This window comes from Passer montanus, unplaced genomic scaffold, assembly GCF_014805655.1.
Source record: "Passer montanus isolate IOZ18808 unplaced genomic scaffold, ASM1480565v1 scaffold39, whole genome shotgun sequence".
Classification (NCBI taxonomy): domain Eukaryota; kingdom Metazoa; phylum Chordata; class Aves; order Passeriformes; family Passeridae; genus Passer; species Passer montanus.
Window position 1 is genome coordinate 5,977,146 of NW_024368707.1, and position 16,809 is coordinate 5,993,954.

General features: G+C 49.7%; 1 protein-coding gene across 1 annotated transcript; it reads right to left on the reverse strand.

Moving 5' to 3' along the window:
- Positions 1 to 7,612: 7,612 nt before the first annotated feature.
- On the reverse strand, positions 7,613 to 15,704 carry TRIM45 (tripartite motif containing 45). Its single transcript, XM_039717744.1, is given in 7 exon segments — positions 7,613 to 7,788; positions 8,845 to 8,971; positions 9,187 to 9,301; positions 11,121 to 11,250; positions 12,307 to 13,040; positions 15,254 to 15,322; positions 15,324 to 15,704. Coding segments are annotated over 7 exon segments (1,461 nt in total). The 5' UTR covers positions 15,434 to 15,704.
- Between the last annotated feature and the right edge of the window lie 1,105 nt (positions 15,705 to 16,809).

Here is a 16,809-nt window from a genome sequence, read left to right on the forward strand (position 1 = left end):
ACTGTCTCCCTTGCATCCTAACCCTTAAAGCCAGTGGGTAGTTGTCTGAGGAAGCCCTGTTTGAACATGCTCAGAAGAGATCAGAACTCTGTATTTCACCAAACTATGTGGTACCTCCAGATAAGGGCTCACACAAATCCATTTACACATTCACATCTACACCAAGTTCTGCCTGGATGCCCTCAGAGCTGGGAGATGTCACGTTTGGCTTCTTCCCCGTTGTCACCAGCTTTCAGTCATGGCTGGGATGAACAGCAGTTCCCTACCTAATCCCTCAAGGCGGATCACAGCTGACCCTACCGGGAGAAAAGCCATGGATATCATCCAGCCATGGGCACCAGGCAGCTGGGGACCCAGGCACTGCCTCTCCCAGGGGCCTGCAGGATGGGGACTTTGATGGCTCCTGTGGATCCTGCAGCGTGACAGCTTTCAGCAAAGCCTTGCCATGTCCCACGGGGCTCAATCCTGAGTCACTCAAGGTCCCAGCCAGGCTCACCGTGGGACAGCCTGTGCTCTCCCATTCTGGGGAAGATGCCAAGTGTTTCATGTACGCTGAATAACATCCATCTCCTTGAGGAGCTCTACCAATTTCCACTCTGGGAGTTGATCCGAGAGTGAGATAGCTGCTATAAACTCAGCCAAGGTTGTCATGAGAAGCCTCAGCTCTCACACCTGGGAAGCACAAAGCAAGCAGCAGCCACACTGTGCTGGCACACAACAGATGTGACTCATCTTTATCCCCATATCTTACAATCCCTTTTCCCAAGGACAGGCAGGGAAGAAGTTGCTCAGAGTTGAGGGATGCTGCCAGAGGGTTACAGTAAATGCTAGGAGGTATGGCAGTGGGACAAGCAACCAGGATGTCCTGCTGTGCAGACCCTGAATGCTTCAAGTGCCACCACAGTTGCCTCTGACCCCTGAAAGGACCCTCTGGCCTGAACATCACCTCTGCCCTCATACTTGTCTGTCCAAACCCATCCTCAGCCTACTCACAGACAAACACAAACAATCACAAACAGACCACACCAATGCTTTTGTCCTGTGCTGGTGCCACCTGCCCTCATGGCTGCAAAGCATTGCTGGCTTTGCCCCTAGAGAGTGGCTACCCACCCTGCTCCAGAGCACGAGCAGGGCTGATTGAAAAAGCTGCTCATTTGTCACAGGGGGAATGGCAATTTTGGTATACAGATGCTACTGCCCACTTCAACATCCCTAGTGAGTGACAAGGAGAAATTAGTTCCTCTGGAGTTTCCTCTGCAGAAACTGCAAGACCCAGGAATCACAAGATCCTTACAGACATTTGCCGTGTGCCCAGCATGTGTAACAAGTAGATCTGGTGTGCAGAGTGAACAAGAGGAACCTGGCATCTTAGCCACATGCTGGTGGTAGCTGTGTCCAGTTCAAGCACTTCAAGCATGAAGCAATTTTCTGTGCATCAGCACCCTTGGTACCTCCAGTGTTTTAAGTCACAGAAACTGATGTGGGTGGCTGAGGCTGCACCACTCGGAGCCCTGATACCACCCTCAGTTCCCAATGCCAATTTGGCAGCCTGTGGGATGCTGCTCTGTGCCTCCTACCCTATTTTCCATAGTTTTGTTCCTCATCAGCCAAACTTGGAAACAAACTGGAATCACATTTGGCATTAAATCCATCAATTCATTCCCTGACTGAATGCTGCTGATCACAGCCTGGGGACAGGGAAGGGCTCACAGCCTGGCTGTGATAGGCAACAGTTCTAATTCTCCAGATCTCTAGCTCCACTTGGACTAAGCTTTCCCTCAGGAATGGGCCTAGAGGGTCAAAAGAATTGGAAGATTAGGATATTGACGGTCCCTTGCCTTCCTCTTTATAGCAAAGTCTACTGTGGCAAAGAAATGGCAGTGGTAACCCAAAACAACAGCGTTTCTATTGCAATATGCAGCTGATGATTGCAGAACCCAGCTTTATTCAGCACTTCATGCTTTGCTGTTGTTGTTTTTGTTGGGGATTTCTTTGTTTTGGTTTTGTTTCCTTGTTTTGTTTTGTTTTGTTTTCCCTGAAATCAGCAGAAATCTCCCACTACTTCTCTGAAACTTCCTGGAAAACTCACCCCTCTCTCTGGTCTGTTTCTGCATTTCAGGATTAGCCTGAAGAGCAAATGTCCCTGAAGGAAGCCTGCTTTTCCCAGTAAACTGCTGCTGCTTGGCAGGGCAGGCAGAGGCACTGGCAGAGCAAGAGGAAGGTTTTCACAGCAACAAAGTGTAGATGAGCATTTCTTCACACCCATCAGTTATTTCATTTCCCTGACAAAGGCTGGCTGGGCTGCCTCTTGAGAATAACAGAGCTGGTTATTGCATGCATTCCAGACACATGAGGAATACAGTGCCCAGGGAATATTTACACTCTGACATTGTGTCTACAGGTAACCTCACTTCTGTCAGTGAAAAGGTGCAGATTATATTGCTATTTAGTTCTTCCCTGAAGCTCCATGTGGCAAGGCTCATGTGTGAGGTCTCTTCTGTTCACATGTGGCCTGTCCTTCTCCCCACTGCTGTTCTACTCTAGTGGGACAGATACTGGTAACAGCTGAAAGATTTTCACAGAATAAATGTCAGCAGGACTGTCTCACACACCACTGGAACTTCTGTCTCCTTCCAGCCTGGGAAGTCCACACCTGGGATGGAAAGACACAGCTTGTTCAAGCAGTGAGGTTTACATGAAAGCTCAGTTCATGTTCACTAGAGGATGAAAAATTTGCCCTTTTATCCATGTGGTTGGGGTTATTTTCAACTAATCAGGAGATAAGGATACGAGAGAGATATTTTCATTACTTCTTTTTGTAACTTTTGTTCACCAGCACTCAGTCAATAACTCCAAAGGAAATGGGGTAATTGAAATGAGGCACAAAACACTTTGAAAATGTCTTCCCAGCTCTTACTCCTGCAAGGAGACTTCTGGAGGACAGTTTCTTTCTCCCCACAGCAAGCTGATGTGATAGCAACTCAAGCAACTGTCTGAGGACCAGTACAAGAGGGATGCCTTCCTCAAGTCATTGAACCCCCAAAATACTACAGAAGGAATACACCCTTCCTCAAGCATTGCTACCCCAGTCTACCACAGCATTCAACCCTGGGATAGCAAATTCTAGCAAATGCAGAGTTCTAGGACATGCATCTCCCTCTTGACTACAGCTGATGACCTGCACATGGGTGTGTGATACATACATGGCCTTGCAAATTATATAAAACAAGCTGTACTGGTATTTAAGTAGTTTCAGTGAGTGCAGTACAGTCAAGCTGCAAAGAACTGCTCTCTTGAGAGCTCCTGGCAGCAGGGTAATACATCCCAAGAGTCTGAAAAATGCATTTCCCTCCCTCTCCTCTGCCAAAGCAAGTACAGGTAGTACCATACCTCCAGAAAATGACCTGGCCTTGGGACGCCATGGTCACAGCATCTACGGAGACAAGTCAAACACCAGGTTCCTGAAGGCCTCACACTGTTCAGCACAGCCCCTGTCTGCTGCATGATACATCCTCCCAGGCTGTCCTACTTAAATAACTGAATGCAGCTAAGGAGTGGTGAGCCCAAGGAACTCTCAGGAATGAGGAAACTCTGAGCATCTCAACTCCCCCCACCCCCAGGGCAGTCATAAGCAGGGAGGCCTGGTTAGACACCGAGGCAACAGGAGAGACCTTCTACACATCCATTTAAGAAACATGTCTTATTTAAAACAAAAATATTACAGCTCGTGGTTGGTAGCCAGCTGAGCAACAGGAGAGACCTCCTTCACATCCATTTAAGAAACATGTCTTAAATAAGACAAAAATATTACAGCTCGTGGTTGGTAGCCAGCTAATCCTGGGATCTGAATGCACAAGTGTCCCAGGTGATCTGCAGCTTACCCATCCCTGAGGGGCTGTGTCATAACCAGGACTAGCTCAGGTCTCCCTACAAAAATCTCCAACCACTTTCTTGGCACTGGGCAGAGGTTCCACCTGAGGGTGCCTCTCCTGGCCCCATTTGCACTGTCTCCCCTGCCTCTCTGTGCTGTGCTAAGAGGCTCCTACAAGCTCAGCAGTGCTCTCAGAGCCACACAGGTTTGGCAGCAGCCCCTTTTCTGACTGCTGTTTAATCCCACTGAACTCCTTCAGGCCAAACACCTCTCACCCTCCCCCAAGGCAAGTTCCTGCTGCTCTTAGGTCTGCCAGGGTGGTGCACTTTGGAGCATGTAAAGGAAAGAAACTGGCACTTGCAAGGCCCTGCAAGTCCTTCCCTCTGAGCTTGGTTTCAGATGAGGCTTGGGGCAGGATGAGCAGCTCTTGGGCATAACAGGTTGAGAAGGGCAGAGAGGTTGTGAAAGAGAAGGGAAGGCAGCTTGCACCACCATGTTCAGTTTCCCAAAAGGGAACCTGCATATCCTGACATCTACATCTGGACTGTGCTCCGGGAAGTATGGGAAAAAGGGGATTTTTGACAGTCTGTAGTTATCTCCAGCAAGTTTGGATGGTTAGTGGGAGTGAACAGCTTTCCCGTGCAGAGCTGAGGATGCCCAGAGGAACTGGGAACAGTCCAGCACCTAAAAAAACCAAACTACTTTATTGGCAATAACCAGAGGTTAAAATCAAGACCAATCAATACTGGTCAGTGGTGATAATTATTAAAAAAAAAATCATTATTTGTCAGCATTCTGCTGATTATTAAGCCTCTCATAATTTAGCAGTACAGTAAAACAAGCTAAGAATAGCTCTAGGCCACAGTGGCCTGGTGGGAAATGCACATTGAGAAATATCCTGTTGCCCTCGGTGACACTTGAGTAATGGCTGTGGTGACACCTGATTTACAGCTGAGTGTGCAGTGGGCGGACAAGGTGTCCCCTTTCCGCTCCAGTTAACTCCAGGTCAGCCACAGCACACCCCATAGCACAGTCAACAATCAGGTTACATCTACATGGGAGCAACAAGTCTGCTTCTCAGGCACAGGCAGCCCCAGCAGGACCAGGGCCAGTCCTGTTCCCAGGGCAGCACCACATTCGTTTCTGAGCAGTTCATGCTGGAACCTTCTCCTGTCTGTATTCTCCTACTGCAAAAAAACCCAAGAAGTGGTCAGGATAGTTCCCAAAGAAACCAATCTGTGACTACATGATCTGCCCAGCTCTTACCAATCTTGAATTTATTACCAAATCCAACCAAATGTGACAGCAGGATCTGGTCCCACATGGTCTGTGAGAGCTGGTGAACACCTGGGACACATCAGCTGCCTTCACTGAGGAGAAGGCAACAGCAGGCACAAGTGCTACTAGCTTTGCTGGGCCCAGCAGCTGGTGGTACCCTACAGAAGAGTTCCCCTGCTTATGGGAAGTTCACACCTTATTTCAGTGTTACTGGAATGCTGCAGGAGCTACCGGTGAAGGAGAAGATGGAGTTGTGGCAAGCTGACCCGAAGCCAAGTTTGACAGTGTTCCACAGAGGTGTAGGCAGCCACCAAGCTGAAAGAGATGAAAGCTTTTCTTGGGGTGTGACCCAAAATGAAGAACATCTTTCCAGCCTTATGACCCCACATCTGTAACAATGACATCACTGAGAGAGGGAACAAATGACAACACCAGTGATCTGTAAGGAGAACTTGACATTGCCTTATTGGCAGTATCTGTCCTCAGCTTCACCCGCCTGTGAAGGGAAGCTGGGAGCAGCAGCACCCAGAACAAGCCCTCACTTCTCAAAAGAGGAAGGTGCTGAGCCACCCTGGGCTGCAAACACATGACGTCCTTCACACTGCACACGGCTCTGTCCTGACATGGCATTCCCATCAGGTGGTGCACCCCTGTGAACCACCTTCTGCTGTGGGAAAAAGAAGTCCATCTGAGCCAGAATCTGCTCTGCTCCTGAGATCTTCTGGGACAAAATAGACACTGGTGGCACAAGTGCAATCATGTCACCAGAGTGCTTTGCCTCTCAAAGGAGAGATACCTTAGCCTGACCCTGACTCTGGAAGTACCCTACATGGAGGCCTTCAGGCTCCAGGCATCCTTCCAGGTTTACCACAGTCTCTTTTTCTTCATGGTTTCTCTTCCAGCTATACTGTTTTCCCTATAAAGGGAGTAAATTCTCTTCTCTTGACCCCAAAAGCCCCTCCTCATGTTCATTTTTTTTCCCAAATTTTGGAGACAGGCAATTTTATCAAGAGCTTTTGTCCTGGGAAAAGAAAAATATCAGTATCTACCAATGCAGTCCTGTCAGCACTGCATTCATGTCTGTCTTGAAAATACCTTTATTACCTCAAGGACCAGCTGGACAGAAATAACATCATATAGCCCAGCAGACTAACTACACTTCCCCATGCACCCTCTGACCCAGGTGTTTACCAACACAGCACTGGAAGCCTATCTTGGGAATGAATGTTGGGGTCCAATATCAGACTCCAGCAGATCAGAAGGATGCATTCATTTGCAAAGTACTCTGAATTATAATGACTGAGGGCAAAGGCTGCTGTCAAATAATGGGAGGACACTCTGGCCCAGGACCCTCCCCCCCCCCCCAAAGTGACTAAGGTAATTTAATGTCTTTTATCAAGATGTCCCCATTCAAGATTGTCCCCCGATCCAAGATATCCTCATGTACAACCAACACCAAGCACACTGCAGTAGCTGGCCAATACTTCCTAATCCCTGGGACCAACTGGGCCTTCAAGTCTAACAAGGAGAAAAAGTCAACACCAGGGCCTGACCCCAGCCGCCCAAAAACTGCTCTTCCCATGTCAGATGGAGAGCTGCAGTTCCTTGAAGGGTTTAAATTTCAATTTTTGGTGCAATTCTGACAGACAGCTTCTTGGAAAACATCAGCGACAGGGTGTGTAAGGGATACCTAACACAAAGAGAAAACACATTCCTCTGTCTGAGAGGACTAAGACGTTTTTAGTCAGAAATTGCATGCCTAGAAGGTAGTGCTGTCCTTATGTGTACCCTCTGCAAGACAGCATGGAGGCTCTGAGAAAAAACAACACACCTAAGGGGTGGGTGGAAAGAATTAGAGACACAAAAAATTAGGCATTTTGGTTTACATCACATTCTACATTGAACATTGGCTCTGTACATAGAGAGGATGAGAATGAGTTACTATTTGTTCCATTAATGGCTAACTCAAACTAAACTTTAGCTTTGAAATTTCAGACTCAGCAACCTTAAATTGTCTAATTTGGAGATTTAAACTTCCTAGCCTTCCCTGATTTTTTTGGCAGGGAAATTTTCTGGATGATTAATGGAAAGCTACAAACAGCATTTGCAAAAGGATATCTATCTTCTTTGCTGGGAAGAAGTTCCAAAACTGGCTTTGTAAGAGGAACAAAAAACAAATGAGACTTCTAAGGCAGAGCAAGCAAACAGACAGTGCAGGTTTCTACTATTTACAAGCCAGTGGTCATAATGCAGAAGGCAAGACTCAGCCCTTGCTGTTGACAGTGGAGCAGCATTCCTCTCCCTGAGTGACCAACAGTGGGACCTTTGTGTCCAGTTCCTCAGGCAGAATTAGGAGCCCCTAGCCACACACATCTACTGGCAAGGTTACCCTGAGGGCAGTGGGGTTCCCAGCTTCAGTGACAGAAATGTGATTTGTAAAGGAACGTATTCAGAGTGTGTGCTTCACTCAGGCAAGCAGATGGCAGCAGGGTGGCAATTGCCCTTCCAGGGAAGTGCCTCTTCTTCCTCATCAGAGATGCCATTTCCCCAGCTATGGGTTGGTAAATGCCTTGCCAAGGCTGCACAAGCCATATCCAGGAGTTTTGCTGTGTGTCCATGGCCACAGCCTTGGTATCCACCTGCAAGAGAACAGGTAGCTCAACCCAAAGTGGGCCAGAAAATCCCAGTGTGTTATAGGCTTTGGCCCCAGGACTTCTCTAAAGTGTGCTGATAACAACACAGCATATTCATAGCCAAAATTGCCAGGACTCCATAAAGAAAAAACAACTCAACAGCTGGGGAAAGCTCCCACCTGCAAGAGAAGAGGCACTAGCAGCTCAACCCAAAGTGGGCCAGATAATCCCAGTGTGTTACAGGCTTTGGCCACAGGACTTCTGTAAAGTGTGCTGATGAGAACACAGTATATTCAAAGCCAAAATTGCCAGGACTCCATAAAGAAAAAACAACTCAACAGCTGGGGAAAGCTGATACTTTCTGTCCCCCTGCCTGTTGAATAAAGCAATACATGGGCATCCAGGAACAACTCAACTCAACAGCTGGGGAAAGCTGATAATGGCTTTCTGTCCCCCTGCCTGTTGAATAAAGCAATACATGGGCATCCAGAACCCCATGCCAGCTGCTTGTGTCTATGGCCAAAGATACAGACCAAGCACAGAAAAAGGAAGAGGTCAGTTCTATCCTGAAAACACACAAAACACATGATGACACGTGCAAGTGAAGCACAGGGAAGATGGTTGGGATTAAACAAGGGAGTTGAACTCTTGTCCCAAACATGGAGTGAGGCCTCTCCAGAGGTGGTCACTGTGTGACACAGCTCACAAGCTCCCAACATGCCAGCACTGGAACAGGAACACTGTAGGTGCAATGCTGCCCAGCCTCACTCAGAAGGGCTGAAAGGCTGAGGTGCCCTGCCCCACCTCTTGCACAGCTGGCTCAGGTCTCTGTCTATGGGATGTGCCATAAAGCCCTGAAGAAAACCCTTCGTGTGTCCTGCTGCATTTCTCCCTGCTGCAGTCACCCCATCAGAACGTGTGTACACAGAGCTCACCACATTCCTGGTGCATGTCCAAGGGGGAGTTGGGTGAGAGAATCTCCTCACACCTCTATCCACTAGAGAGGACCCAGTGCAACAAATCCTCCCGATCCCAGCAGCGTGGGGAGAGCTGAACACCCACCTGGCATGGTCCCACCACAGGCACAGCGAGCGGCTTTCTGGCCTCCGCTGGAGCAGAAGGTGCAGCAGTGAAACACCCCCTGGTGCTCACGGAACTTGTGCTTCACCATCAGAGTGAAGGGAGAGCCCTGCAGAGGACAAGCAAACAGAGAGGCTGCTGCAATGGGTGCTGTCAGATGCATTTGCATTCTCAGACACCATCTGGGTGACTCTGTCAGTCACAGATCACTAAGCACAGCCTTAAACTGCTATGTGGTAGAAGTAATCCTTAGACAGATTTAAATACCTAAGAAAAGAAAAGTAGGTAAAGAAGAAGCAGTGCAAGAGAAACAAGAAATGCTACCTGCACATGTTGCCCTTTCACACAGACGCAGACAGCATACAAGCCTGGCTCCTCAGGGCTGTAGGAAATACAGTAGGTCCCATCACCATTATCACACACTGTTGGCTTGACTTCACTGTGAACAGTGGAGAGAAACCCAAGAGGTCAGTGACTGGCAGAAAATTGCTTTAAATGTAAACCAGAGTTTGGCCTAGAGTGGCTTTCACACACCCCTGCTGCTGGAAGCTGCAATCACCATACAAAGGAAGTCACACAAAGCCAGTTGCACTGCAAGGATTTGTAGCAACCTGCACACCAAAAAGGCAGAAGATGACACACAGCACACTTGCAACTCAGATTATCCCATCAGATAAGAGCCCACAGAAAGGGGGTAAATTCACAGCTTCAGCAAGCAGTTGCCCACAAAAAACCTATTAAGAAGACAGGATATAATAGGGTAGGTTTGAATCACTTTAACCACTCTCCTAACTGCACTGACCCCAACTCTTTCCTTCAATACTGTGGAGTTCTAGGTCCTTGCTGGTAAACTCTCCCTCTTCCTAGTGAAGCTCCTTGTGTTTCACAAGGAATTCTGGTGAACAGAGTGCTAGAGAAAAAGCCTCAGCTGGTTACTCGAGGATAAATTGCCTGCTCCACAGGAAGATGAAAAGCTTTTCATAGACAATTATCAGGCAGCTCTGCATAGAGGAAGGTGTTCTTGCTAATCCCTACTAACCCTACTAATTAGTCTCCCGAGCCCCATGACATGACAGTTTATAATCCGTATTCCCCACCCCCAACACTTCACATCAATACAGCTGCCTACATAATTTCCTGCCATGAACTGTGTGGTGATACTTCATGCTCTTCTGCAGCTGTTGTGCCTCAAAGCAAAGCCAGACAGCTTTCAGCAACCCATTCAGCAACTGCATACAGCCAAGAGCATGAAATGGAGTTAATGTGGCTACAGCAACCTCTACCCCACCAAGAGAAATCCAGAAACCCCTCAGGCATGCACCTTCCTACATTATAGGTGCACTTATGGAAAGAAGGTACATTGGAACAATACTCTTGGACAATGATGCTCTATTGATAAGCATTTGTGCAGCCAGCACTGCTTCTGTGTGCTTTGTCAACATAGCAAAGGGTTTTAGCATCCTGTCCCTTTTTTTCATCAGGTCATCCCACCACGAGTGTTCCTGGAATAAATTAATGCCGGCATCTGATTCCAGCTACTATAAAACAATATAGTAGCTAGAAAACTAACTAAAAACTAACTAAAACTAACTAAAATCAGCTAAAAACTAACCCCCAACTGGGTTTGCTTTTGTGCCTGGCTACTCTTTAGTGACAAGTGTGGTTTGGAAATAGTTATAATTTTTTTTCTGGTTGGTCATTTTCCTTGTGGAAACACTGAGAAGCTCAAGTGCAACCTTTCCTGGTTTTGCTAGATAACCTTCAAACATGTTACAGTACCCAACGCTTGCAACTACAGGAAAAAGGATGAAACCACAACACAGACTCTTCCTCCAGAACATGAAGAAGGCACTTCCATCAGCTGTCAGAGGCTTATGGTCCTGGTGAACTGTCTGACTTGTGACTGTCATACAGGGGTTGCAATGACTTAGGGATTAGGTGTTAACAAAAGCAGGAGCCCCAGTGTCTGCTGGGAGGAGTGAGAAGGAACAACAGCTCCCTCTGCCTAGCAACACACACAGGGAGTTGAACCCTTTAAGAAGCTCAAATCACCCAAAGACTTAATACAAATCCCAGCAATCACTGTCCAGCCAAACACAACCACTAGGAAGCAGTGTGGGAGAAAGAGTAGTGCCTTTTCCTCTACAGATTCTGACCCACGTGCTGAAGCACATTATCCCACCCACCTAAGCAAGCAGGGAGCCAGGATAAGGGAGGCAGAAAGGCTAAGACAGGGATTTCCTGGGTGAGGTACCCACCAGTCCCTCTTGTCCTTGTGGGTGATGGTGACCCGCACAGCCTCTCCTCCCCGCCCCATGCGCTCCCCTGCAGTGTCCTTGCACAGCAGGGTAAAGCCACTCAGCTGGTTCTGACGGGCACTGTGGAGATCTGGGGAAAAAAAACAAACACCAAACCAGAAAGAAACAGAACTACAAAGGATTCAAATCAAGCCATGACTGCCACCTCCCACCTATTTAGCAGAGTTGCAGCCCCATCAGAGCACAGCCAGGACTTTGCTTCCAGGGTTTACAGCTCCTTCCACTCACAGGGAACAGTCAATATAGGACTGGGTACCAGGAGAGAGTGGAAGCCATAGGTTCTGAGAGATGTCTGCAGGTTTAGCCCAGAGATCTGTACAGACCACGGGGGTCTTTTTGCCTGTCACTCTAAGCCCAGCTGACACATTCCCAGAAGGCCCTAAGATGCACCATGCATCCTAGAGGAAGAAGGAACAGCACCCCACTGTGCCCCAGAGAAGTCAACCCCTACAGTTTGGCACAGAAGGGATTGAACAAGCTCTGGGTCTGTCTCATTTGCCCTGCACAGACCATTACTGACCAGAGGTGGCTGTGCTCTGTGGGATGGTCTGAACATTATCTGTTTGCTGGCCCGGCTCCAAGTCCTTAGTGAGCAAATATCCATAAAACCATCAAGGTATTGCCAGGTATTCCTATAGCAATCTCAGCAGAAGCGGTAATGGGAAAAACTTAATCAGCCTCAAAGGGGATCTGCCTGGGCTCATGCTGCAGAGCAGCTTGGACCACCAGCTAATCATCGTGTTCTGCTATTGCAAGTGCCATTGCCATTCCCTGAGTGAGTCCTCCTTGACCCTCAGCCTCATGCTGAGGCTGGTGATGTTGTGGAGAGCAGTGCCATATGCTCTGCACATCTGGATGAGAAAAGCTGCCTGGTTCCCATAGCTCCCATAGGCAGGCAATGCAACCTCTGCTGGGGCTTTACCTCTGCCCTGGTCAATGCCAGAACCTGCACACCATGTGGGTACAGAGAGCAGAGGGGTGACTTCAGCACCTCTGCCCTGGTCAATGCCTGGACAGCAGGGAGCCAACAACACCAGAACCTGCACACCATGTGGGTACAGAGAGCAGAGGGGTGACTTCAGGGATTGGTGCATTCCCATTCAGCTGCTGCACAGCACTCCATTACCTTCCCCATGCAGGGTACATCGGGTTGGATCAACCACTTTATTGAGAATGGCCCCCAAAACTTCATAGCCGCAACACTGCCCTGCCCTCTCATGGGGGGAGAACTGGATCCTGTCATCCACACTGGGGTGGGTGCTGTAGGCAGTGCTGTTGAGCTTTGTGAGACGGCTGGACACCACCCCTTTGGAGATGAGGATCTCCATGTCTGAGCCGCTCATCAGCAAGTGCTCCGTGAACTCCACGCCTGTCCTCATGTCCAGCAGCAGCTGCTGCAGCTGGGCCTTCTGCAAGTGCAGCAGGTTTTCCTTCTGCACCTTCAAGTCCTCCAGCTGCTTCAGCAGCCGGTCCCGGTGCTCTTCAATCGCCTTCACGTAGCCCCGAGCAAACAGGCAGATCTCTGTGGCCACAGCCTCTGCGCGACTGCGGACAGCACTGCCCATCTCATCCACCTGGCTCAGCACATCCTCCAGGGTGTCCATGTGCTGCTGGCTGCTCCTCAGCAGCTCCCGCAGGGCGTCCCCGTGCCTGTGGATGACATTGCTGGTGAGGTCACAGGGGTGCTGACGGTGTCTGCCCAGAAGGCAGTCCCGGCACACGGGCTGGTCACACTGCTCGCAGAACAGCTGCAGCTCCTCTGTGGGATGGGAGGGGCACAGGAGAGGCTTCCCGCCCTGGCTGCAATCCTTGCTGTTCTCCAGCTCTGTCACAGCATGGGAGGCCGTTTTCTTCTGTCTCCTAGGCAGGAGCAAACACCAATCACTTTATGCATGTTGGATACAAAACACAAAAATTGAGACCCTTTGCAAATGCCTATTTGCAACGGGCTGTAAGTTGTAGTGTGCACTGCTCCCTCCTGTCTCCACTGAAATTCCCCAAAAGGACTTGTGCCCTCCCAAGAACTAGGCTCCACACAAAGGAGGAGCTCATTAGGGGCTGCTCCCAGGCTCCCAGAGCCTCCCTGACTGCATGGTCAGCACAGATTTCACATACAGGGCAAGTGAGCTCTACTATCCCTTAGAGGAAAATCTAGTTCAGGCCACTGCCAGAAGACAGTCAAACAGTAAAACATTTAATATTCCAAAAGTCAAACTCGGCTTCCTTCTGGTTGCCAGGTTAGGTCCCGCTCAGAAGAGACCAAGGATGGGAGACAAAGAACCTGTTATAACCTAGACATCTACCATGTCACAGGGCAGCACCAGAACATTTCCATTCTCTGCTGTTTTGGACACTGGGAGTTAGTTTTTGAGAAGGATGTAAAACTCCCCTGTCCTTACTTGTCTCCTGCACTAATGACTTGTGGCAGTCGCAATGGGAGCTCCAAGACATAACCAGAGACATACTCCGAGGACCAAGCTCTGCAGAGTTGCTCTGGTAACACAAAGCAACCTCACCACAGGTTCTTATGCTTCTCCTTTTGCTTCCCAGTAAACTCCCTTAGATCCACCACATTTTCAAAGCCTTCCAGTGCTGCGTGACTTCAGCCTAAGATCTCTCTCACTTGCTCCAAGGAGCACAACCATGGCACTCGGAACCATAGAAACCTTCCCTACACACCAGGAAATCCTTTCAAAATGGTTCTCCTTAGACCTTGTTCTGTTTCAAAATGTTTCCTTAGACCTCTGACATCAACTGAAACAAGTGAGAGTCTGTAGATGTCAGTGGGGTGAAAAAATGATAGCAGTAAATACTACAGGAAGTGGGTCACAGGGACAAATTTTCTGCTGCTTGCTCCCTTCTGCAGTTATCCCTGGCAGAGCAGCAGGCTGCTATTCAAGGTCTCTTATCACTCCTCAGCAGCTCCATGGGGCACGAGGCATTAGCTAATCGGAATGGTATGCTGAAAATTACACCCGGAGTGGAAAGGTAACTAAGAGCCTAAACCATTTTCCCCACAGGCACCAGTATGTGCAGGGGGGCAGGGCAGGGAGGAATATATCTCAGTTCCTTCTGGGGAAAGAATTTGCTAACCAAGCAGAAAGGAGCAGCACACATGGAGGGAATAGGCTGAGTTGCTTAACCCAGGCTGAGGCTTCCCTGGCTTGTGCTGTTGGGTGTTTTTTGACCCTGCCTGTCACCTCCTTGCTTTAGAAGGCCATTTAGGCTTTACATCACTTTTGTTCTGTAGTGCTGTCTGTCCTCTGCCTGGCTTACAGGCCACTGCACCCCTCTCCTCTTTGACTCTTAACTCTGCTGCAGTTACCTCTTGTTTCTGCAATAATTCTACAACACGTATCAGGCAAGCACATGGCTTGATTATCAGCAGGCAGCAACCATACTAGGCAGGACTTCCACAGGACTTTCAGTTTGCCTAAGGGTGCTTTTACACAAACACACAGTAAATGGTCCTGCAGACGGAGAGAGGCAGAGCAGCAACTTAAGGTCCCCTTTTCCTTTGGGAGATGTGTCTTTTCCAAAGTGGGACAGTACAACATGTGAGGGTCTTGTCCTTCTAGTACCTGCCCATACCCATGCCTGCTGCCCAGTGACACCAAACTGTGATGCTAACCAGCATGTGCACACCACTACAGGCAAAGGGTGGCTTGATTTTGGACTCAATGGCCAATAACACGGCTGATGGACCTATTCCCAGGAAGTTCAAGAAGTGTTTGGACAACACTCACAGGCTCATGAGATTCCTGGGGCTGTCTTGGGGTCCACGATCCTTATGGGTCCCTTCTAACTCCAGATATTCTACGCTAGCAACTTGCTCGTCCGCACCCGAGTACAGAGCATCCCTGCGGACATCCTCTGGGCAGGGCTGGTGAGCCCTGGGAGGGTAAAAGCCGGGACTAGCAACTTGCTTGTCCCCACCCGAGTACAGGACATCCTCTGGGCAGGGCTGGTGAGCCCTGGGAGGGTAAAAGCCGGGAGACAGGCCAGCTCCTGCCCTGGCTCGCCCTGCGTGCCCTTCCCGCTGCGCCCTCCCGCCGCCCCCCGCCGCCCCTCACCTGTGCGCCCGGCAGCAGAAGCGGCAGAGGCGGAGGCCGCACGTCAGGCACCGCCCGGCCGCCGGGCCCCTCCGGCGGCCCGAGGCGGCGCAGGCAGGGCTCGCACAGCGAGTGCAGGCAGGGCAGCAGCCGCGGCGACGCGCAGGGCTGGGCGCACTGCGGGCAGCGCGGTGCCGACATGCCGGCAGCCCCTCACGGGCGCTCGGCCGAGCTTTCCCGCGGGGAACGCCTCGCGCCGCCCCGCACCACGGGATCCTTCCCCGCCCCGCGAGGGGAGCGGGGCCGCGCTGTGAGGGGCGGGGGCTGCCCGGGACCCTGCTGCTGCCCGCCCCGCCGCTCCTCCTCCGGCAAAGGCAGCCGGAGGGGATCGGGCAGCCCCCTTTGTCCTGTCCCCCTCACCGGGGGTGTCTCCGCCGGTTGTGTGGGAAACGGCCCCTTCCCACCCCACCCCCGGCAGATCATGTTTCCCCTTCTTCCAGTTCCAAACCTCCAGGTTTACCGCCTGACTGGCCTCTGCAGCCTCTTTGTCGGTCAGCTGGATGCCTTCAGGCCTTGGTAGTTTTTCCTTCGGATCACTGGAGAACTCGCCGCGCAGCTGAGCGAGAGCGGTGAAACTTTAACCGAGACGGTGCGAGGCGGCCGGGCTTCCCTGCGGCTGCCCGCCGGGACGGGCTGGTGCCTGTCCTCATCCACTGCACCTGGGAGTTAGGAATACTGCAAAAGGCAGCCCAGCGTCAGCGAAGCCCTGCATGATGCCCCTTGGACTTTGATGGCATCAACACGATTTTCTTTATCAGTGTGATGTGTAAGCTCTTCAAAGACTGAAACCAGCTTTCCTTGTTTTGAAAAAGCTCTCTTCTATAAAGTGTCTTCTACAGTACCGCATTCAGCCCTTAACAATTGAACTTTTTACCAGCCTCTCCATTAGCTTGCCCAGGACATTCAGTGTCCTACTTGTCCCATCCTGCTGGCAGTTTTGAATGCAATGTAACGTGGAAGAGCATTTGAGACTTCTGGAGTTTCAGTTCTCTAAGTCAGAAATCAACAGCCAGGAAGACATCAAGTCAGGTTTTTGTTTTTAGAACCAGAGAGTCCATTTACAGAGCAGTAGATAAATACTTAAAATCTGTATAAAACACAAGTAAATATTTCCTCTGTAACAAATGTTAATGCCTCTCTGATGCCCAATGGCTTAACACAGAAATCATCTTCTTCTTCTGATACACTCAAAACATTTGTCTCTTTTATGTTGTAATACAAGATCAAAGTATTAGGTCACGATGAAGTGTTTTCAACCTCAAAGCCAATCAAAAGAAGAAAGATGTTCCAACAGCCTTCTTCAGATGAACTATTAGCAAGTGCAGTGGTTGCAGAGGTTACAGAGGATAAAAGCTGCAGTAATTGTGAGACAAGATGACTTGATAACAATGTTCAATATTGTCACAAAGAAAGACTGGTTCTTTTAATCATGCTGGAGGAAGGAATAGTAAATGGCCCTGTAAACGTGGGTGTGGGAAGAAAGCAGGGGAAGAGTCATAATGTCACCTTTGTGCAGA